The sequence below is a fragment of the Myiozetetes cayanensis genome, unplaced genomic scaffold, assembly GCF_022539395.1.
Source record: "Myiozetetes cayanensis isolate MyiCay16 unplaced genomic scaffold, myiCay2020 scf5-8, whole genome shotgun sequence".
NCBI lineage: Eukaryota > Metazoa > Chordata > Aves > Passeriformes > Tyrannidae > Myiozetetes > Myiozetetes cayanensis.
Window position 1 is genome coordinate 55207395 of NW_026087742.1, and position 24882 is coordinate 55232276.

Genomic DNA, 24882 nt, shown 5'->3' on the forward strand with positions numbered 1-24882 from the left:
TCATTGTCAAGGATGGTTCTTTGGCTGGCTCAGTTGACTGGAATGACTATCATTCTATTCTTTTGGACTAAAAGGTCCAAATAAAAAATACACTGGAGGAGCCATTTCAAAATGTATGCTACCGTTTTTTTGCAGTCATGTTGTTTCACAATACCTTCACTCTTGAAATGTTCTGTTCTTCACTGCATTACAGAGTTAATAGTAATGCACAATGCACATCTTTGATGACCCTTGTTTCACGTTACAAAGAAAATGAATGCATGCAAATGAATGCCAATGAATGCATGCATAGAGTTCACACTGACTTGTGTAAGGGATAAATTCCTTTCATTCTTGATGCTGAGAATTTGTCTTCACTATTACAATATTTCCATTTAGAATTCATTCTGTTATTAAAGAAGGTGAAAAATTCTCTGTAACTTTTATTTGTCTGGTCTAACCACAAGCACACTATCCTTGACTGTAAGGGTGGTGAGGCACTGGAACAAGTTGCCCAGAGAAGCTGTGGATGACCCATCCCTGGAAGTGTTCAAGGCCAGGTCAGATGGGGCTTTGAACAACCTGATCTAGTGGAAGATGTCCCTGTCCAGAGCAGAGGGGTTGGAACTAGATGATCTTTAAGGTTCCTTCTGAACCAAATCATTCTACGAAAAAAAAATAAATAAGAACCACCAGTATTTTCTTTAGACTAATTAATTAAAAAAAATAAAATAATATAATGTTTTATATTTTTAATACCTTGAATAGATACGAAAGATCTATATCTTCTGTGCATATGTGTAAGCAGATGGACAATAAGAGCCACATAATATCTAACCTAGAATGTAATTAACTCTGCTTTTCAAATCTTCAATAATTCCTGAAATATGACCAGCAAACCTCCCAGAATTTTTATGAAATGGTGGAATTTTTTTTTATTATATTTTTTTTTTCATTTGAAGTGGGCAACTGTCTTTACTAAAGAACTGAAATAACGATAAGGAGATATTTATTATAGGAGAAAAATAATGGGTACTTTGACATGTCCTAAACACTGGGTCTATATGACACTTCTATTGAGAACAATCAGCTAAAGTACTGCTTCTGTGGTTGGGTTTCTGTTTAATTACAATTGATTTTGACATAAATGAGTAGAGGTAAACAAATAGTTCTATACACATTCTTGCTGTTATTAAACAGAGTTGTCTCCAATCTGAGTATTTATATTGGCTTGTCTGTTTAAAGGCTTCTTTCAGTCAGGCAAAGCAATTATGCAGCTCAGATTAGCAAAATGACTGGCAGTAAAATAAAAGCGGACTGCCACATTTTTAAACCTCTTGGATCTCATGGTCTCTTCCTAATAATACAAATACAAGTTTCTGAGGTCTATCCTTACACAATTTCCCTGGTTTTTGTTGTTGGGCCTTTGTTTGCTTGGTTTTGTTTGCTTGATTTCTGAATCCAGGATAAAGGCAATGTATGTTTTATATTGACATGGCATAAAACACTTCAAAAACCATAAAAATATGATGGCCTATGGATTTAAATCTTGTTCACATTTGTCCCAAATAACAAATATTGGAGGCATATTTCAGGATTACATGGAGCACATAAAACATTTAATATAGTTCTTACAGAAGCATGCTTTAATTTCAAACTTATAATTCAACAACAATCATATATTTTTACTTAAAGACAACATAAGAGAAAGATGTGTTACCTGAAAATTTTCCATCCTCACAGCGGGCTGCTCCACAGATCCCAACAATGGGTCTTTGGCCTCTGCCTTGCTGTTCTGGAGGCAAATCAGACCTGTGAGTCACAGACATGGGCAGGCTCTGCTTCCAAAATTCACAACAATGTCAAAACTTCCACAGCAGAAAAACAGCTTTTATCTGTGGCCCAGACACAGCTCACAGCCCTTGAAATTTTTCACTGTGCTTCTCAAAGTTATGAACACTTAAATTTATAGTCGGCAGTGAACTGGAAATATCTGACCAGTAAAAAGGATACCTCATTTACTCCTATGAGAGGAGAAAGAGGAGAATGGACACCCAGACATTGTTTTCCAACGTCTGCCTATAAGTTGATTGGCCCTGACTTTAATTCGCAGTGAAAAGACCACATGACAACATGAAAAGACATTTTGGTCTCTTCCCCATCCCACCACAAAAAACTCTTCTTGGCCCAGGGCTGCAGTGAGTAACTATACAAAGGTAAGCTGTGCCAGCCCTGCCCTTAGCAGAGAAGCTACTGAGAAACTTTAGTTATATGACAAATTCATAGTTTTAAATTGTAAATCTTTGTTGTAGAGCCCCAAAGCTGTTTCCAGAGAATGAAGGAAAAAAAAACTGCAGTAATTAACAGACGAGAAAATGTTTGTGAATCTGTTAGAAAGCACATTTTTTTAGTATAACACATTTTCCTACTCTTGATCAAGGCAGTGTCACAGATTTTTCAATGGGATGGTTTCAGCACTAGAATCTAAAAATGCAATGACTTTTAAATCTGAAACCTAACTGAATTTGTGTAACCATTTGCGTAATTTGCATGATATTCATATTTTTTTACTAACTTTATTGTGAGCTAGTCATAGTATCAATAATTTCTATATTTAATTTGCAATATTTAGTAAATACTGCATATTGTACTGCTTCAATGTTTAGGAATCTAGTCATTAACCAGGACCATTGTGAGGCATCCTATACAAATATTAACAGATTGTATAGTTAGAGACAAAAGATAACAAGTGATTATGACAAACAAAAGCAATGCATGGGAAGGAAAGACAACATTAATGAAAATATAATCACGCTGTTGACATTTCCTGAAAATACCAATATAAAAGCTCCATAATTTAAAGAAGCTATCCCCATCTGTCACACCATCAAGCCACCAATGATTATCTGTATATTACACCACTGAACCTTCCTCACTAGTTGCCAATTATCTCATTATACAAATCTTTAATTAGAAGACACTAAGCTTTTTGCTTTGTGAGACTGCCTTAGATTTAGATATGACAACTTGTTTACAGACATTGACTGAGGAGGATGCCACTGAGGAGAGACACATGGCAAACTTCTGAAGAAATCTATTTCAATCTCCTTTTGATGGTTCTGTTTACTTTCTGACTATAGGTGGGCCCTGTTGAGTGGACACAGTTTGTCAGTTTCTGTGTAGGAACCTGATTTTGACCAAAACAAAATCAGTGCAGTAAAGCTTTTCAAATGCTCTCTGTTTTCCTTTGCAAAGTCTCATAAAAAATAATTACAAAGGCTATATGGATACTGAACCATTCCAAATCTGGCCACTTTGGTAAATGACAGTCTTTTCCTCCACATTCTTCTTAGTATGCCTGGATTTACATTCAAAATCTCCTTTGACAGCCGTAACAAGACCATGTCTGTTTTATACAGATAGATGGAAAAGCCTACTAGGTATCATTCTCTGCTTCAAAAGGTTGATGTCATCAGTGGGTCATATATTTGGACTTCATGGGAGGTACAATGCATCTGACAGAACAGGGGAAAGAACATTTTTCATGATTCTGCTCTCAGAAAATCCCTGAAGTTGCCCAGACATCTTAAGAAACTCTCACTTGGACATATGGATGCAGAAATATATTCTTAGAAAAAAAGAAATTATTTAAGAGTTTAATATAGAATCCAAGTAACATATTCATTACTGTATGATTAAATGGTCCCCTAGACTATTATTTAACAGATTGCTGGTGTTGTGTTTTATTACCACCTTTGAAAAAGGTTTGCAGAATAGGTTTACCCTTATGCCAATTTATGAAGAACCCCCATTCTCTTAGCAATTTGAGTTTCATAGTGCTATCCTACTTAAATTTCTGCCTGGATAGTGCTCCAATTAGATCAATCAGAAAGGCTAATTAAGGATGCCTTTTTCAAATATGACTCTCTAAATATAACTAGTTTGGCAAAGAGAATTATACATGTAAACAGATTCAACATCATATTTTCAGGTTCTCCATGAACAGTAAACTAATTTCTGAAAGACATTTACTGAAAATGCCTTCAGAATATTCATACCTTCCTTTCCCTAGATCTTTCATTAAGAACTCTAATTCCAAATCACTTTCTTATATTTCAAGGATTGAGAAGATTATAGATACTAACAACAGTAACACAGAAAAATCTCTCCTGCTACTTACATTTATGCACAGCAGTTGAGCTGCTCAACAGAGACTAACTTTTTTACTTGTCATCTTTTCATTTGTTATGGCGTCAACTTTTGAACGGATGTCAGAGCACTTTCATGCCACAAAAGATATCTTTAAGAAAAATTATCAGTTTGGGAACTATTTCCAAAGATGTCGTCATTTTGTGTTCCTTGTTTTCACTAATATCTTCACTTTTTAAACCTGCTAACTGTTAAGAAGCTATTTTTCTGGTATCTAGCAACCACTAATCTGAGCCATATTCTTATAAAAAGTGTATTTTTGTCTTGGGGATAGACTTAAAGGCTAATTACAAACAGCACCAAGTAAGATGCAGTCAGGGTAATTTCTGTTAGATGTGCCCTCATCTTATTTATCTGAACACCCTCCAGAGGAAATCAGCATTGAGGCATTAGATAAGCTAAACACTGTTCGGGTAAAACAAGTAAAAGATGCAGATGCTTCCTTTAAAGCTGCTAAGGGATTCAGAATATGTCAGTCAGTATCAATCTATTGACATTCTTTAAGAAAATCTTTACTCTGTAGAGGTGATGAAGATACTACACCCCTAGAAATGGAGGAGACATGCTATAAAATGCAGTAAAACCTACTCTAGATATGCATCATTGTTAACTTTCTCAGGGTGTTTAAAACAACTGTTTCTTTTACTGGAACTTATCACTATAATATTGACTTGATTTAGAGTTTCATGTATGCTTTCCACCATGACTCGATTTTAAAGTGTCACCCTCCTCCAAGGCTTTTTTTGTTCTATTGGGAAAAAAAGGCAAGAAATCTCTACAGTTATTACGGGCTTGAATTCTGAGTATCACAGATAATGGAAAGCAGAGAAATTTGAGCCCCAATATCTACTGCATGGTTCTTCACAGACAGCGTCTGGGTTTCCAAATAAAAATATAGCTTTGCTTTGTTTTTTGTTTTTTTTTTTTTTTTTTAACAAATACAATTGCTTTAATTCCCAAAGAGACAAAAATAAAGCACCTTGTCTGAAAGCAGGGCTCAGCCTGACCTTGAACAAATTCTATAAGGAATTAAGGTAAGAAAAACTGTCTTAGAGGGAAAAAAAAAAATTATTTATTTTTGTTTTGTGTCCACCTGTTACACTGGTGCCTGTACACAGGCACAGTATACACACTGCCTCTCAGGTATCTAAGAAACAGTCTAGCAGAACTCTAAACTTATTTATAAGCTCTCAAGTGACTCTCCGCAGTTCCAGCTGAAGATGGATACAAGGCAGCTAATTTGCTACCACCAAGGGAAAATGTTATAACATAAAAACATTCCCTCCCTTAGCTTCCAAACTGTTGAGCGCCTAGGGAGCCTGACTATTTGTAGAGCTGATACTATGCATATGCTTCCTCTGTAACTGTTACATGCTTACATCTGGCATCTGTCTCTGTGTTAAACAGACTTAATTGTCCTGTCCCTAGTATTACCTAGGTAAAATCCCTCTAACCTAGATGGTTAATGCAAAAGAAATAAATGAAAAGATATATAAGATTTTTTAGATAGCATTATTTTTGCATTATTGGCAAGATATGCAATGAGGTCTGTGCTGTGATTATGATCAAAATATTTTAGCTCTGCTTTCCGAGTAACTTTAGATAGAGATTATGCTTTTCTCTTAGCATGACATTTGACAGTTCATACATCTGTTTAATCAAATTGGGTTCTTTTACCTGGAATTCATTTTTCCATTTATTCTCCTTTTATTTTTTCCTTTCTTGATTGTTGTTTTCACTCTTTTATCCACATCAAATTTCAGAGCATTGAATCGTTTTCTAGACATAGCTGGACTGATTCTGAAGAGTTGTCATTTATTTGTGTGTGTGTGTGTTGTTAGGGGGACTCTACATATTAGTACATTGTTCAACTCACTGTTTCCAGCAAAGTCAAGACTCAGGAAAAGCACTTGATTTCAGATTTCAGTATATTTCTAAAAGATCAAAGAGCATGGAAAATCTTGTTCTTTTGGTCAGATAAACCATGCAGTAATACTCTAAAAGATGGAAATAGATGTATAGAACTAATACTAAACTTTTGAAGTTATTTTAACCTTTGTGTCAATGTTCATCTCAAAGTCCCCCAAAAAGTATAAAACAAATACTTTTAATTGGGAAAACACACAGAAATGAGTTTCTCCTGTAAAATCAGATTAAAAAAAAAGTTGTTGGTTTGACATCTGACATTATTAATAATTGGAACCCCTGGTGGTCTAGTGGTAAGGGCGCGGCGCTGTCACGCCCGGGGTTCGATTCCCAGTCAGGGCCACTCCCGGGCAGGTGGGGCTCGTTAGCCCTTAAAGGCAACCCACCTACGTCCTAAGGACCTCGCTGCCACCGTCCAAGCTCGCTTGGCCCCGGCAGATGAACCTTAGGATTAAAGGGTGGGCTCAGTTCCGCGCACACTGTGTCTCACCTAAAAAATCCAATGCGCAGGCTGGAAGGTGGAAAGACCTTCCCCGGATCTTCGCTCGCAAAGACTGGCCATTATTATTTATTATTTTTAATAATTGTAAAGATAAAATATCCTCAAGGTGTTTCTTTTACTAAAATTTATTTCTTTGAGCAAGACTATAGCAAGCACAGTCTTTCCTAAAGCAACTGTACCTGCCTAAGTCTACTTAGGATTCAGAGTAAAGCTATTTCTACAGCTGAGATCTTCTCAAGAGCCTGACTTCCTCCTATCATGCGCATTAAATTCTAGTCAGTAGGAAGACAGGCCATAGGATTTTCACCCCTCCTGTTAGAGATTTATTATTATCATGCAACACGGAAGCAAACCAGAGAGAGCTTCCATATAATCTCCTGTTTAAGGGAGAGTTCTTGTCAATCAAGGGACTAAATAAAAGCCCACAGGATGTAGATTCATATGCTGAATACTAGTTTCATGAGATACCTAGTAGCAGCTATAAGACAAAGAATAATTTCATTTAACAATGAATATCGATGGGGTTGAGGTGTGTAAATTGGCATCATGAGTCCCCTTTTCTACGATGTGCTCTAAATGCACGTTGTCCTTCCAGTGGTAGGAAAATTTTGTTTTTGCAAACTAAAAATTAAGTGATTACATGCACATATAACTTCTGGGATATCCACAGAATATTCATTCAGTATCTGGCTAGGTCAAATTTCATGATATTTTTCCACTAAGCTATTTTCTGGCAAAAACAAACAAATTCCCTTCTTCCCTAACACTATACTATCATGTTTATACCAAGCTACTACTTTCTTTTGCAGATTTAAAACTTGTGACAAAGTGCTGCATTTTGAATACCTGAAGGAACATATTGGGATCTGATGTTCTTTATTGAGGAAAATTGTAACTTATCCACACCCTTCTTGCAGCTGATCCACACCCTTCTTGCAGCTGCAACTCTGATCCCATCAAGTTCATGTCAGAACCATAGCAGGGAGTGCCTTTGCTGATGTATATATGCCTCCACCATTACAAAAGCAAGATGATGTGTGATATCATGTGCAGTGGCATTCTATTTTATTTTTATTCCAGGAATTTAGGAAGAGAAGTCCAGATCAGCTGATGAACTACACTTTGTCTAGACAGCAAGTTGTCACGTTGCCAACTCGACTAATTCACCATCCTGTCTTCTGCAGGAATTTGGGGGCAGAGACAGATGAGAGCCAACAGCCTTGTTGCCAGTTCTTCTGTCCAGCCATATCTTGCTTTTGCAAGGCTCTGTTGGCTCACAGAGCTAGTGAACCCTAAACAGAGCAGAGTACTGGACACATTGCAAATTTATTGATATAGGGTGGCATACTTGGAATTCCCACCAGTCACTGATTCCATTCGCAAAACAATTCTGATCTCAAAATTCTTATTTAAAAGGCTGAGTAGGACTGAGCTTTTCCATTCATTAAATCTACTGCTTTCAAAATCAACACAAATATTCCTTCTTAATTAAATTCTCAGTTCAAATTTGGCAAGTGATTTTTGATTCAACAGTGTTGAATTGGTATTTCTCAGAGAGTCAGACTATGATGATAAACAACTCTTAACAACTGTCAACAACTCTGTTCATAAAACATCAGTCACAGTCCTCTGAGAAGCTGACACACTTATTTAGCACATTTTTTTTCTTTAAACATAATCAAGTGGAAAACCAACGTAAATCCTGTAGAGTGCATCTGCATTATCAAATGATCTTGTGATATTTTACCACAGCTACGTTTAGCCACTGCAGCCTACTGGTCTACATGATATACAAATAAATTCAGTTCCAGCTTAATGTTACAGACTGTCTCCAACATTTTCATCCATATTTTATTGTACCTGTCTAACTTCAAGCGGTATTTCAGAGCCATTACTGGACAGAGTAGTAAGGCTATTATTCACAACATATAGTGGGATACAATACATATCAGGGCAGATATTTTCAGGTTTATGCCATGCTTTTTTCAATAGCTAAGAGCTATTACAAGGAAAATAATCATAATAAAAAGAATAAAATACAAAACTAGTAATTCTTTATTAGGGCAGTTCTTTATTAGGTTAACCACTCTAAATAAAAAGAAGTTCTAATGTAAGTATGATTTTCAAGACAAAAAAAACCAAAACAAAACCCAAAAACCAACCAACCAAACAAAAAAACCAAAAAAAAAAAAACAACAAAAAAACCCACAAAAAAAACCAAAAGAGAAGAAATTATATATTAAATCTAAATGTTTATGTAAACCATCTTCCCTAAAGTTTCCTGTGACTAATTCATTAGAAATTAATTTGTTTGCAATCTTTCTTTGAAAAAATCACATCTAAAGTAATATATTTATTTTGCTTGCTCTGAGAATCTGCTTTATAAAACAATCAAGAAATGTTCTGGAATATAATTGCCTATTAAATTTCAAAGAGGAAATCAAAATGGGGTAAAAATTCAGAATAAAATATTTTGTACAGAGAAAGATATGTGTATTTTAGTCACATTTTGTATTTTCTAGCTTTAGAGAGTAAAATACAGCATTTTCTATAAGCTTTCAGTGTCCCACTTAGCCTGCTCTAGCTATGATGACAACATGCATCTTTGATGACATGGATGAACACATCTAAAATTCAAGTCTTCCTTCCAGCAAAACTGTAATCCAGTACAGAAGGTCAATGACAATCTGCCTTTTAAAGCCACCTCTTTTTGAGTAGTAAGCAGCTTTTCCTTGTTAGGCATTTTCTCTCTGCTTTACTATCTGATTTCTGCAGGGACATGCATCTATTTACCACACTGAATCCTGTTGTTCATCTTTCACATCTAATGTATTTTTTGTTCATTTCCTATAAGTAGAAAAACAGAACTGGCTTTATTGTTAGCATTCTCCAAAGACACACTCAATGAAGATCTAGCTAATCCTCTCCTACTTATTATTCAGCAGTGTCTGCCAATAGGATTTGGGAATCCCAAAAGGCGATGTTTAAAGGGAAGGGTTAAAGTCAGCTTGTGTAATGACATTCTCCATTCCTAGGATAATTCATCATATTCAAGGAATCTGTTCCATGGAGGGACCTAAGGCTGCCAATTAAAATAAATTAAACTGGATCGACAGACATCTGAGTGAATGAGATTGCTGTCACAATCTGAAGTAACTTTATTACAGTGAGAAGCTATGTTGGTATAGACAGTTCTTTTAATCTGTTCCAAAGGCCCACATATTCCTTGCAGAAAGCTGTGTTGGGGAGGTATCACCTCTAGGGCTAAGCTCCTTGGGAAGCAATGATATTAGGGAAACCTGCTGGGGTACTTGATTTAACATTAAAGTGAATTTATCAGCTACTCCCAAATTTTTGAGAGACTAATTGAATTATCAAAGGCTGCAATAGGGAATATAAAGCCTTCTGAGAACAGATTTTTAATATAGATAAAATCCTTAAATCATTCCATGTGATTATCTTAAAATGTAGAAATAGCCTGGCAGCTAAAACACACCTGAATTTAAGATTCTTTTTGCCTGTCTAAAGGTTCTCTCTACCCACTAAAATTATAAGAAATTTTAAGTGTTTGAGACAGGAAATAAGAAAAAATTGTTTTATAACATCTATCCTGTGTCCTCTTTCAGTGTCTCCAGGTCTGCTGCGTGCTCACTCAGGTAAGTTGCTCAACTAAATTTTAAATCTTTCACTTTTTAAAGGCTTTCAGAAAGCATATACGACTTTCCTCATTTTCAGTGAGACCACACATGATTAAAATCAAAGATTAATGCATCATCTGCATGAACTTGGACACACAATAGTAACAGAAAAGCCATTGTCAACCTAGACAGAAATGTCATCTGTGAAAATTCAACCTTGTCCAAAATTTTGCAAGATAATTATCTGGCAATTAATTTTTATTTTTTTAATTATGTCTCTTTGATGTACCTATTGGTGTGGAACTGTAGAACAGATCCTGGCAAAAGAGACTAGTGGATTGGGAATGCATGAGTCAGGCAAAGTCACAGGATAAAGGCAATGTATTGTATTTCACTGAGATCTCCTAAGAGAACACTCTCATATATGTACATAAACATTAATGTTCACGAGGATATTGTTGAATCTATGTTATATAGACAAAGGTGTGTTTAAAATACATACATTGTCATATGCCTGTCAACAAATGTATGGTAAGTAGTTAATTATCCTATTAACAATTATTAAAAAAAATTATAAAAGTAGGAAAAAGCCACATTAAAATGGAAGTTATGAGAGTAAAGCTTGCACTGACTTGCATGGCAGAACAAAAGATACAAGACTAGCTTTGCCCCTGTGAACCTCCTATGCTGCAATCAAGTGCAGTGACAACAAGCTGGAGGTGTTCACTGCATGAAGAGGTGAAAAGAGGTGATTGTAGAAGTGTGAATACAATTCTATGTCCGTAATGCATTCATCCCAGAGTGCAAGGACATATGTTAAAATACTTCCCTCTTACCAAGCAGCTTTAGAGAAAGGTAGGTAAAGAAAGGTAGGTAGAGAAAAGCAGGTAAAGAATCACAAATAGAGACTAATTTAATAAGATACTGTAAGGCATCAGAAAGGACATATGTTATAATCTTGTTCTATGATAGAAGTATATTCTGTCCCATGAATACAGCTGGTGATGACTGTGAGTAATTAATATTTATACCAAGAACCAAAAGCTTATCTCTTACATAAAAAGCAAAAAATCTGTAACGTTCTCAACACATGCTGTGTTGTTTGAATTGTCCCTTGTCTTACGGAGACCTCCTAGAGGTATGCACAATTGCTCAGTAAAGTAGACCTGCGAGCAGATCTGGAGAAGCTGAGGCACTATTAGTTGTTTCGAATTTATTCCTCTAAATAGAAGTTTTCTCTGTTTATGAGAAGGGAGGGGAAAAAAAAAAAAAAAGACAACTACCCCCTTAATAATTTCATGTATATTCTTTTGATATTTGCAAATCAAATGTCTTGCCAGCCTTCCAAGGTCCTCAGAAGTCAGTTGGCTTGTACCAGATTTTCGGAGTGTCATTTCACTTACAATTACATTTTTTGACTTTCCACCTATTACCAAAGGAAAACTAAACTTTTTCAAAACTTGGAATATTTTTACACATTCACTGGCCTTCCATTAAGGCAAGGTTGGATGGTCCTCTAAGCAAACTGATATAGTGAAAGATGTGCCTTACCATGTAAGGGAAGTGGGAAATACATGATCTTTAAGGTCTCTTCCAACTCAAGCTTTGTTACGATTCCTTGATTCTATGATTATTGTTTCCACTAATAATGCTATTCATGACAGTTTTGTCCTCTTTTAGCTACTCAAAGACCTGTTAGTTTCCCTGTGCTTAGTTCTGTTCACTAGACCTGTTTCTATTGCATTGTCTAAAAAGATAACATGGTTGCATTAACACACAGTGACATGAGCAACGGAACTAATTAGAGCTTATTTTCTGAAATTTTTTGTATTATTATTGACTAAAATGTCTTGGAAGGCACAGTCTACTTGAAGCTTTCTAAGTAACTGAGGCATTGTTAATGACTCTCTTCAGTCAAGAGTCTTCAGTGTCTAATAATCTGTGACATCAGTTTTTAACTTATATTGAACACTTGTATAGTCTATTATAGCTGTCTATATCCATAAGATTTGTGGAAACTTACTTTTGAGTCCTGCATCCTTGGATAGTATCTGGTTCCCCAATTATGAGTAATTAGGGAAACAGGCAGACACAGAATGTAACTTCATGGAATTATTTCTAAAAAAACTTGAAAATTTACCTGGAAAATCAAGTTCTTCTTTCCATAACTGTTGTTGAAAGACTGACTTTCTTACATTGTATTCTTTTTTTGTTGAATATCTGGGAGGCACTTAGGAGATCAATAATGCTACCATAAACTACTTATTGGCTCAGTTTTTCAAATATTGTTTTCTGACCAAATCAATGTAAAATATGTTTAAATGACTGCTTATTGAGAAACAGCTTATGCTCGTCAAAAAATTTACGAATATGACCAGGTTGACTCTGACACTGAAATAACTCAAGACACTTTCACTCAACGTACAGTACTGTTGTTCTGTGTTGTTTACACAGGCAGGTACAGACATTTACACCTCACAAGGAACGTAAGAGGGACATAGCCTCAAACTCTGATACTTGCATGCCTCCAAGGAAGGCGTCCATATACAGGATAGGTGTCTAACTTCCCATTATAGTATATGGAGTCCTACTGAAGAGAGTCAACATCAGTGTGCATGCTTATGTAGATATTTATATTTGATCTGAATGCCTTTGCTAATTAGGTGTATGAATGTGGATGAAAATGGCATTCCAAATGTCTAAATGTAGATGTAGGTTACCCTCTTTTGGCAGAAACATTTGAAAATACTGGTTCCCTACCCTAAATACAGTCTTCTATAATAAGACATTTTGCAAAGAATTCTGTCAGTGATTATGAGCAGAACTGCAGAACTGGCATCTAGTTGATTTCTTTTTGTTACTGTGTTAGGGAAAGTCCTGTTTTGATTAATCACTCTTGCTACAAAAATGTGCTATTTCTTTCACAGCAGTTTTCAAGAAAGCAGTTTTGAAATTTCTTGGAAGACATGCTCCAGCTTGTTGTGCCCAGCTGTGTTACATCACACAACAACACACTCACACATGATTAATGAAAATCACATCATCCTACACCAGTCAAGAAGAAACCAATTTAACTTGCTTAAAGAATTCCTACCCCTTCCTTAAGAAAAAAAAAGTCTCCTAGGGCTACTTTAAAAAATTGAGCAGATTAGTTTCCATACTTCTGCACTGGAAGCAAAGGGCAAGAAGGAAGTTTCAAGAGATTACAGGGCAGAAATTAACCACAAGAGGCCAATCTATTTCTATCAGATCAAAACATAAATATTAGGGGGGGAGAAAAAGCCAAAAACTGAGGAAATACTGCTGAGAATTGTTCCTCTAAAGCAGAGTTGCAAGTTTAGGCTTTCCCTCCTCCAGCATGAACTGTATTACAAACCTCCAGCCAACAATAAATATCACTTATTTGGATACAGTTTTAATTAAGTAGCATCCAAGATCAGTTCAAACAAGGAAAGGAAACATTAATATAACTTTTCAGGTCAAAAATCTTTAAACCTAGCAAGCTTAAGCATGTAATTTTCTACATGAGTAGAAAAAACCCAACCTTTTAAAATGGAACATTTTTCGATAGGTCATTCTGAAGAATTCAAAGCACAAGCAAAAATTTAAAAGTACATATATAATATGTTTTGGCAAGCATGCAGTAAAGGTAATGTTTGGTAAATACTTGCTTTGCCTAAATGAATCCTATTAAAACCAAAATAAAATCAATAAAGAATATGTGATCATAAAAATCTTACAGTCCACTCTATAAAACATTTTCTTTCCCTCACTAGGTCACAAATCCCTTCATGCTTAACTTATTCCAAAGACATTGGTTAAGCTCACCTGTGTTAGGTATGGTTTTGTTTGATTGATTTTTTTTTTTTAAACTGATATTAAGCAAAACTTGGGGGGGAAAATGTTATTTATCCAGTAAACTCTGGACAGAGGGCATTTCAGCGGATTTTTAACTTGAAGAGTGTTTTACCAGTATTGGTCATAAATATATAGTAAAATTACACAGCTGTAATCACTTCTATAATCTGGAATAAAGAATTAATTCTTCTTTATGAGAAAAAAAAAGAAATGTGGTGAATTCTAAAAGCTGCACAAAACTAACTCTAGCTAGGCCTAACTGAAGCTGTTCCACACATCCAGAGTTTTAGTCAAAAGAAGATAAGCTCAAAAGAACAGAGCAGGACTTTTTATCCTATGCACATCTAGAGGAACTCGTTTTAGAAATATATATGTATGTCTATAGTGTTATAACAAGAGAAATTTCTTCTGAAAATATATTTGCCTTAATGAAATACAAACTGTTGCCAAATATGTTAAAAGAAGTATATTATTTAATAATTACTTTTATTTTTTTTATTATTCCATCTTTTGTTTCTTATCTTGATTTTCTCTTTGTCTGTTCATGTTTCTCTTCCACTGTTCCTTCTGCAAAACATGTAATGCTCTATCAATGCTCTTTTGATATGGGGTATATGGTTTTCTGAAGCTGACACAATTTTACTTTTTCATTGAAAAAATAATATCCAGAACTAAAAATAAGGCACAGAATTAATCTCCAAACCTGAACAAAACCTGAATGATTATCACCTTTGGTTATTTTAATTTGAATATCCTAATGAGTTTTGGGGTTTTCCCTCATGAAGTACAGATTTAATAAACTCATAATTGTATACTGACTGCATTTACATGACACCAAGTGAGACATGGACTCAGTCACATGCACTCACACAATCAAAAAGGAAGGTTTCAAGCTTTAAAGTTTTGGTCAGGTGTAGAATTTCTCCCAACATGAACAGGAAGGTAATAAATTAAAAACTTTTTCATTCTGAGCTGAAGTTTGTGTCATGCAGTAAAGTAGGTAATAAAAAGACAAAGTATTTCATGCTTTAGCAAAAACTGCCTTTTCAATAAATTTACACGAGATAGTAATGAGCTATATTGTGCAGTGTTTAATCTGCTCTAAAAAAAGTGGGAAGTCATTCTTCTACCCAGCTCTCAGGTATTAAGTCCGTACATCTTTTATGTTGACAGCTCAGCTTCAGGCTATAAAATAGAAGAACCTGTTCTACATCCACTATTTAAAACAAGAGCAGAAAACCTAAACCTCCATCAATCTGCTACCTTCATTTTATGGCTTATCTGTGGCAAAAAATGAATAATAAGAAAGATATTTTCTGATTCCACAGACAGATCCATCAACCAACTGGTACCCGTGGGTACCAGTGCTTTTCTGTAGAGATTAGTGGTAATGGTGTAGCTTGAGTTTTAAACATACTATAACACTGAGCTACTGTTATTCACCTGCAATTACACTAAAGATGTGTAATAAGAAAGTATTTAGAAAATGTGCATGCACACAGCACATACCCAAAGTAAAACAGTTTCTCACAGTCTTTTTTATATATCTATACCTCTTCCAAATGGCATGCTTTCTTTTAGAAACTCTATCAGGAGAAAAGCATAGAATAAGACAGTGATATAATTTTGAACAGTTTTTTTCAGAGGAAATTTATGTCCAAATCTCTTGAATATAAGATTAATACAAATATGCAGTTTCTTCAACAAATTACTTGCAAGTAATTATTTCTTCAAGAAATAACATTCTATCAAGTTCTGATATGTGAGTTTTTAAGCTGTGACTTTTCAAAAAACAAACCCTACACATTTTTATAATCTCACATGTAAATTTTGGATCAAAATAGAAGACAGCTAACAGATGAAGTATTTGCTCACCTGAAAGAAGCAGATCAACAGATTGAAGTCTACTTGTGATGGTATGTAGGGTGAGGATAGCAAAGGAAAGCAAAGTCGGGAATGCTTGAAAAATAAAATATTTTTAGTTAACAAGAAGAAAAATTAAAACTTTGGAGAAAGGATTCGTTTCACATCTGAATCCCTCTTCCAAAATGGCCTCTGATTTTGTCTCAATCCTCTGAATAGCCATGTCTCAAAAAGGGCGGTAGTTGCATTAAAGCACAAAATACTTTTAACTAAGCACCACTGCAGAGTGTATTCAGGAATAACTCTCTCTCAGGTAAATAATCTACTCAGGGTAAAACAGACCATACAGTGTAGCAGTGTGCAAATGATTTACTGAAGTGACTACATGTAGTTTCAGCTCCCTTTTTCAGATAACTCTATCCAGACAGCAATTTCATAATGCATTCAAACTCAGTGGCAGAAAATATCAACTCAGTGGAGGAAAAAAACCAGGAGATATTCCGTAAAAATTATGGTTTAGTTTGCTTTAAAGCATGACACAAGTATGAGAAACATTGAAAAACATATAAGCATAGTTTGGTGGTATTTATTCAGTAAAGACTGTGAAAAATGTATCTTGTATGGATTATTTGGATATTTGCAACAGATGAAAATAACAGCTAATTACATAAGCTATCAACAACTTCCCAGGAAAAGAGCTTACAGGGTTTCTGACCTGATATCATATTCATTTAATCTAATTTATGAAACTGCTTGAGGAAACATTCAGCTGCTTTCTTGAAAGACTGACTTGGGGATTATTGGAGCTGTATAATTGTTCAGCTGATCAGACTTAAAAAGAAACATTTTGTTTTACATTAATCTTGCAGAAATGGGCAATGAATTTGAGAAATAGATTGTTGTCTAAAAGTCTTGCCAAAAATGTCTAGCTGAGAGCAACCACAACTCCTGCTTTTTTTAAAAAGTCTCTCATTTTCTTATTTTCAATCTTTATTCAACATCTGTTTTCCCCCCTCCTCTGTAACATAATTATGCAGAAATCCAGCATAAGACAGGTTGAGCAGTTAATAGCAGCTTAAACAATTTTTCCCATTGATGTACTGCAGATGTTTCTTTCTTTTTCTTTTTTTTTTTTTTTTTTTTCTTTTGGCTTCTCATTTAATTTGTATACATTTCTATCCTGATCCTAAAGTGTGTTCTCATAACATATGGAAGCACCTGAAAATAAATCTGGAAGAACCACGTGTTCATAAGGCTCTTAGTGGATATGTAGCACATTTAACAGGAGAGCACAGTTTGTCAAGATAATGTTGAAGGAATTTGACTGAGATAGATATTCTACATAAAAGCTGATAGTCTTTCAGTACATGTCTATCTTTTCTTTTTCCAAAAGAAAATTTGTTTTTTATTTGACATAAACTTATCTCAAAAGTAGTCATAGCTCCATGATAAATGCTTCTCATTTTACAAATACTTTATTTCAGTAATTAGCACTTGACATTTAGCCTAAAAAAAGATGGAAAAACGACTGACAGATGTTCAAAAGATCCACTAAAATATAAGAGTTCCTCCATGAAGAAACAGGTACAAGATGCTGTTGTCCCCTGAATTTCCAAAGGCTACTCTTATTAAGATAAATAGAGGATTCTAATTCGTCTGGAAAAAAAAAATCTTTAAAGAAGTTGGGGTTAACTGTCGAAAAAAGTACTAAAAATCTATATTCAGTTCACACAAACACACACACCAAGAAGATACAAATTACAAGAGACAATACTATGCAAAAATAGAATGGTTTTCATTTTATGTGATACATGTAAACAAACAAAGCAGAGTAAGTGTAACTGATTGTACAACCTATTGTAATTAGAGAATTCTATCTTCAAGTTCACATAAAATACCTTAAATGCAATTATTCCTTGAATGTTGAATGAGTTTATATGAGATTTCACAGAATCACAGCATATTCTCAGTTGGAAGGGACCCACAAGAATCATTGAGTCCAATTCTTAAGTGAATGGCCCATGCAGGGGACTGAATCTATGTTAGTTGGTTAGTGTTATTAGCCCTAAGTTTTAACCAGTTGAACCAATCTCAGGGTCATGAATCCTAGCAAGCCCAATAAGAGTGAAGGTTTTCTCCACAGGTTTAATAATGTTTAAGTCCTACTTGCAAGCTGAGGACTGGATAACAGGTGTTTATTTTTTTTCATAGTGTCACTGATTTAGTTCTAGGTTCTTGGTATTTCAGAAAACTATTGTATATTTTCCATTTTTTCGGGCATTTTGTGTATAAAATGTTGATTTAACATTTTTTCAGCTTATCTGGTGCATGAATTTTTTTAACTTTATTTGCACTCACATATTTTTTATACTATATATAATATGGATGAGATACTACCCTTTATTAGTGAGACACCTTACAATCTGATGGCTTCTGCTGGAAGAAAAATATCTGCTTTCATTCATCTCACAAGAGGTAATGAATAGTTAAAAATTAGCACAGAAGACACATGTAAGTTTCCAGTTTATCTATGAAACATATATTCCTTAAGACGGTCACAAACCTGCACCTTCTGAACTACTGGGTTTAAAATAAAAGAAATTCTGCCATTGCTTAATGTCATACCCAATGTCATTGACAACGATAAATACAAGACTGTTTCTTAACTAAATATGAATTTTAATGAAGTCTGAAACATTAGTATATTTTCTTTGGGGAAAATTACATGTAGGATAGTTACAGATTATGAGATTATTTAATTTTCCTTTGTTTCTCTGAAAGATGGCTAGTTTCCCTCCCAGGCAGAAGTTCACAAATCATTTTCAAATTTAAAAAAAAAATAAAAATAATCAAACACAAGAAAAAAACCCAAACAACGCCAAACTCCAATTTCAATTCCCCTTTTGTCATAAGGTAAGAAAAAAATTTGATATGTTTGAACAGCTATCAAATGCTAGAAGCTGCTTTAATAATGAAAGATTACATGGATAGTTTTTGTAATGTCCCCAGTCAAGTTAGCCATAAATATGTGCATACAAAACAGAAAATTCCTTTTGTAATGGAAAATATTACTTTGCAAAAAGTATTTCCATAAAGGAGTTCTTCTGCATTATACTTGAAATGTCTATCTTTATGGTTGCACTTCTAAATTATTGAAGTTGCAGAAAACTCTTGTTGTTACACATCATCCTCACCTGCTCCCAGCAAAGGAATGAAAGCAGAAGAGGCAGTTCAGAAGTAGGCAAGAAAAGCTAAAGAATGTGAGAAGAAACTGAGACACCTTGCATCTGGCATATCCCTAAATTACCTTGGAAATACGCTTAGAATTACCTGCCAGGTCATGTGTTGACACTTACAGTGCATCCATGTATGCCTAGAAAACTGAGATTCTTGGAACTAATCCATCTAGACTGAAATTTAGTCAAGTTTATTAGATTACTGGGAGGAGTGGGGGGAAAGAAAAAAAAGAAAAAAATATAACAGCATCTTCAATACAAATACGAAGAGATCTTTTATATAGGACTGATATATCTATGCTATGGTTTATAGCAAGAGTTTTTCTAACACCATCATCCTACCTGAATGGAGCCTACAAGAAAGAGATGGAGTCAGATTATTTACAAAAGCATGTAATGACAGGATGAAGGGGAATGGCTTTAAACTGAAAGAGAATAGGTTTATATTAGATATTAGGAAGAAAATCTTACTGCGAGGGTGGTGAGGCACTGGAACAGGTTACCCTTCCTATCCTGTGTCCAAGTCATTTATGAAGATGTTGAAGAGCACAGGACCTAAGAAGGAGCCCTACAGAAACCCACAAGTGACAGGTCACCAGTCTGATGTTACCCCATTCACTGTTACCCTCTGTGTTCAACCTGTGAGCCAATTGCTCAGCCACCTCATGATATGTTTATCCAGCTGTGGGCTGGACATTTTGTCCAGAAGGATCCTGGAAAAGACAGTATTGAAAGTTTTAATGAAATCCAAAAAGATTACATCAACTGGTTTCCCTTGATCAACTAGGTAGGTTACTTTGTCATAAGAAGAAATCAGGTTTGATAAGCAAGACTTCCCTCTCATGAAGCCATGCTGGCTGTGACCAATGACAGAGCTGTGTTTCAGGTGTTTTTCAATACTTCCCAGGATAATCTTCTCCCTAACTTTACCAGGCACTGAAGTGAGACTGACAGGTCTGTAGTTTCTGGGCCCTCTTTCTTGTCCTTCTTCAAAATCAGGACAACATTCACCAGCTTCCAGTGAGCTGGGACATCTCCAGATTCCCAAGACCACTCAACAATCATCGAGAGAGATGTTGCAATGATATCAGGCACCATTTTAGTATTCTAGGATGAATCTCATCAGGCCCCATAGATTTGTACCTGGAGATGCAGATCCCACATAATTTCAGGGTTGACTGGAAGTTGATCATTCTCACACTCATGATCCTCAGGGAAGAGACACCCTTGGTCCATTAATTGTGTGGAAGACAGAGGTAAAGAAAGTGTTAAACATCTCTGCCTTGTCTCTGTCCCTGTTTGTGAGGTGACCATCCTCATCCTGTAATGGACTGATGATATTTCTATACTGTCTGTTACCATTAATATATTTGAAAAAGCATTTTAATTGTCCCCCACATTTCTGGGCAGCTTCAATTCCAGCTGAGCTTTGGTAGCACAAATTTTCTCCTTTCAGTGGCAAGCAGCATCTCTTTGCATGTATTCTTCCCATGTCACTTGACCTTGCTTCCATGGGGCATACAGCTTCCTTTTTTTGCCTTATCCCCAAGAGAATTAGCCAAACCAGCCTTCTGTCTTGCCTGTTTGACTTCTGACATTCGGAAATTGCCTGCTCCTGCGCCCTTAGGAGGTGATGTTTGAAAAGTGACCAGCACTGATGGACCCTAGCACACACAAAAACATTTTTCCAGAAGACCCTATTCACTAAGGGCAGCCCTAAATCTTCTCTCCTCATATCCAGAGGTGAGGTTTTGCTGGCACTTTTCCTCCTTTCAACTCTCGATTTTAAACTCAATCACTTCATGGTCATCGTGGTTGATATAGCCACCAATCTCCACTTCACTCCCAAGATCCACTCTGTTGACAAGCAGCAGATCAAGAAAAGTGTCTTTCAAAGTTGTCTCCCTTAAGGCCTGTTCCATAAAGTTGCCATTCAGGATTTTTAGGAATCTTCCGGCCAGGTTGAACCAGCTGTGTGATACTCCCAGTTAATTTCTGGCAAGTTCAAATCCCCCATAAGGACAAGGGGAGTTGACTTGGAATTGTAACTTAGTTCTTCAAAGAATAACTTGTCAGCATCATTGTCCTGGCTGGGATGTCTACAAGACTCCAGTAATGACATCTCCATTATTTGTTTGCCCCTTGATTCTTATCCAGAAGCAGGGATTATTCAGCCTGAAGAAGAGAAAGGTCCAAGAAGACCATGTAGAAGCCTATCAGTATATTTAGGGGTGTTTATAGGATGTAGAAAGACTTTTTATTGGGGCCTGTAATGGCAGAACAAGGGGCAAATGAAAGAAGGTATGTTTAGATTAGATATAAGGAAGAATTTTTTTACAATGAGGATGTTGAAGCCTACTTTTATTAGAAAAGTTGGACTAGATGATCTACAAATGTCTCTTCCTACCCGAAACGTTCTATGATTCTATGACTACGTAATTCATGTATCCTAACTTTTGTGTTCTTTATTAGTATGAAGTTGTCACAAACAGCTTCCTATAAGCAATATTTTCTGTTTCTGCCAGTTGACTACAAAAGTGTCTCAACCAAGGAGAAAGTGATATGCCCTTGCTCCAGTCTTAACTTCTGTACATGATATTCCATAGCTCAACCAGAACTACAGATTTTAACCAGACCGGGAGTCCTTTGGGACATAGGCTGCCAAAAATGCGTTAATTTAAAGTTGATGCACTCAGCTGTTTTCTCCTTCTAGAGAGAAAATGAGATATCTTAAGCCAAGAGCTTAGCACACCACTGGGAGGTACTCAGATACTACTGTGATGAGTATCAACAGAAGGAACAAAAATATCTGATATGTAATAAAAGCAATGTAGGAAAGGGCTGACTTCCAGAGAACTAACTGCTCTTTTCAGGATAGCTTGGCCGTATATATGCAAGGTGTGCATATACATACATATATATATATATATATATAAAAAATCCTTTTTTTCCTACTACACAGGGATTATACCAATTTCTTTTGCTCTATGTCCATTTGACATGCGTGATTTCTTCAGAAATAGATACATGCCTTTCACTTCCAAACTGAAAATATGGCTGAAAGGCCTGGATGCTTTTAAGTTACTACATTTTGCCAGAACAAACAAGAATATTAACCATGAGCATGAAATAACTAACATGAACAAAACTAGCAACAAACCATTCTGCTGGATGGCAGCACATTAGAATGAACACAGCATAAGGATTATTATATAAGAGATAAAAAGTGAGGTGGATCACAGGGTGCGGTTACTATTACACTTTTTTCCTGTTGGACTCTTGTTTTGAAGAGTAAATTTAAGAAATAATCTGAAAAAAATCCCCTGAAATATTAAAAGCTGGTTAGGGCAGGAAGGATTTGAGGCCATTAACCTTGACAGAGCTTTCTTTGCCCTAAGCAATCTTTGTGCTTTCATAACATGAGCCACCAGTGTTCATTTAGAGACTGAGATGAAAATACAACTGCATTTCACTCATGGACTAGTACTCATGTTTTGCTAAATGTACCCACTTAGTCACTGACATAGACTCGCTTTCCTGGTGAACCTTAAGAGAAAGTGCAATTATTTAAATGTAAAAGCTCTATATAATCTTTGTTGTTGTTGTTGCTCATGTATTCCAGCAATTTAGGCTGTGTCCAGGAAGATCATATAATCACCTTCAAAGGTATTGCCCTATTCTATACAGAACTGCCAAGAACATGCAAACTTAGGCTTCTATAAAAAGAAAATGCATTGCTGTAAACAAGGATGATACAGTATACAAAATACTTACTAGAAATAAAAAATAAGATTAGAAGCAATATTCCTGATCAGAGGGGAGTGTTGTGGTTTAACCCCAGATGGCAGCTAAACATCATCCAGCTCCACTCAGTCACTCCTCACCACAGAAGGATGAGGGAGAGAATTGGGGGAAAAAAACAAATGATGCATAATGCAATTGCTCACCACTCAAGGACCGCTATCCAGCCAGTTCCTGGGCAGTGACCCCTGGCCAGATTTCCCCTCAGTTAATGCTGAACATGATGCCACACGGTATGGAATATCCCTTTGGCAAGTCTGGGTCACCTGGCCTGGCTGTGTCCCCTCCCAGGTTTTGCACCCCTCCAGCATTCTTGCTGGCAGGGCAAGACAAGACAAAAAGTCCTTGATTTAGTGTAAGCACTACTTAGCAACAACTAAAAACATCAGTGTGTTATCAACATTATTCTCATACTAAATCCAAAACATAGCACTGTACCAACTACTAGGAAGATAACGAACTCTGTCCAAGCTGAAACCAGGACAGGGAGTCAAACTAATGGAACTAGATTAGTCAGAAAAAAGAATAAGAAAGGGAAAACTGTGTAGGGGAAAGTGGCGAAAAGATTTAAAAGACATGCTCTCCGCAAAAAAAGAAAAAAAGGTGATCAAAACGTAAAATGTTAACTATAAGATCAGAGATAAAGCAACATACCATAATTAAAAGGTAATATGCAGAAAAATCAAATAGCAAGGTAAAAACCAGTATATGACTACCAGGGATGATTTAAAATACTAAATAAGAAAGATTGAAAAGGTGATATTTCAAGAAAAAATTATGCAACGCAAATACACATGAAGCAGAGGGAAAGATAAAATGCTGAGGGAGAAATGTAACATAATTATTGGATCAAAGGAGTGTGGTAGAAGTCACATGAGTGTTATTAATAATTATAATAATGATGATGAAGGTGACTGTACAGATTTAAAAAAAGAAATCAAGAACTAAGAACTGTCATGATTGAAATTAAATAAAAATCACAAAAAGAACAATTTGATCCAATTGAAAATACCACTAATATCTGTGCAATCTGACTAAATGTATACTTCCTAATGCATATTTTAGTGCCCATCGACAGCAGATAAAGTATTACACAGAAATGCATGCATAATAATAACACAAGCCTAAACCATTCAGCTGTATCACAAATAATAATTATCTGGGACACTAAAAGATCATGGCAAGAGCTAATCTAATAAGTCTTCCATTATCCTTTAATACTTTAAAACTGTGCCCTGAGCTAAACAGTTGTCAAAATTGAGTTCTGTTTACACCGAGCTGAGTATCAGCGAAACAGAAATCACTGCTGAGCTCTAATTACAAAAACAAATTGTTCTTTCTGTAATCGAGCTGAAAAGGTTAGTCTGCTTCTCCTCCTGCCCCACAACAGACTTTAAGCTTATTGGAGGCACAAAGGCAGATGAAAGCTCATATGTCATTTGTTGAGTAGATAGGAATTGTATGAGAGGGGCATAATGCAAAGACCCCACCAGATAACGTTGATTAGCTACTGCCTTGCAGGGATGAGGTCACAGAGAGCCCAATGACTACTTTATACCAGATATTGTATTTCATTTTAACTCAGCTAATGGCATATTCCCTTCTCTCCAAAGTGCAGCGGCTAAAGTGTGGTCTACTGGGTAAGTGCAGTACATGACTATCCTCCTTCTGAAGGGAGATGCAGAGAGCAGAGGTTATCCAGAGAGGCACAGGGAATCTGTTCACTGCTCAAGATCCCATGAACTTCCATCCTCCATAGCGTATATGTAAGATCTGTGGTTCACCTTGGTCATCTTGTGCAAATATGAGCTAGTGTAAGTATTTGTGGAAACTTGAGTGCATATGAATTCGGGGACTATACTGTGAGCAA

At 35.8% G+C, this 24882-nt stretch overlaps 1 protein-coding gene across 9 annotated transcripts in view; it reads right to left on the reverse strand.

The window, feature by feature from the left end:
- The window catches only part of PCDH17 (protocadherin 17), an 89262-nt gene that overhangs the window by 10749 nt on the left and 53631 nt on the right, over window positions 1-24882 (reverse strand). For 6 of the 9 annotated variants that reach the window (XM_050331698.1, XM_050331697.1, XM_050331696.1 and 3 more), the window contains one exon: window positions 1700-1774. The exons of 1 other annotated variant lie outside the window; for it this stretch is intronic. In XM_050331698.1, coding sequence (XP_050187655.1) covers window positions 1700-1774 — 75 coding nt within the window. Of the gene's footprint in view, window positions 1-1699; window positions 1792-24882 lie in introns of all 9 variants that reach the window. 2 more of the 9 variants (XM_050331702.1, XM_050331704.1) reach the window with 1 other exon arrangement.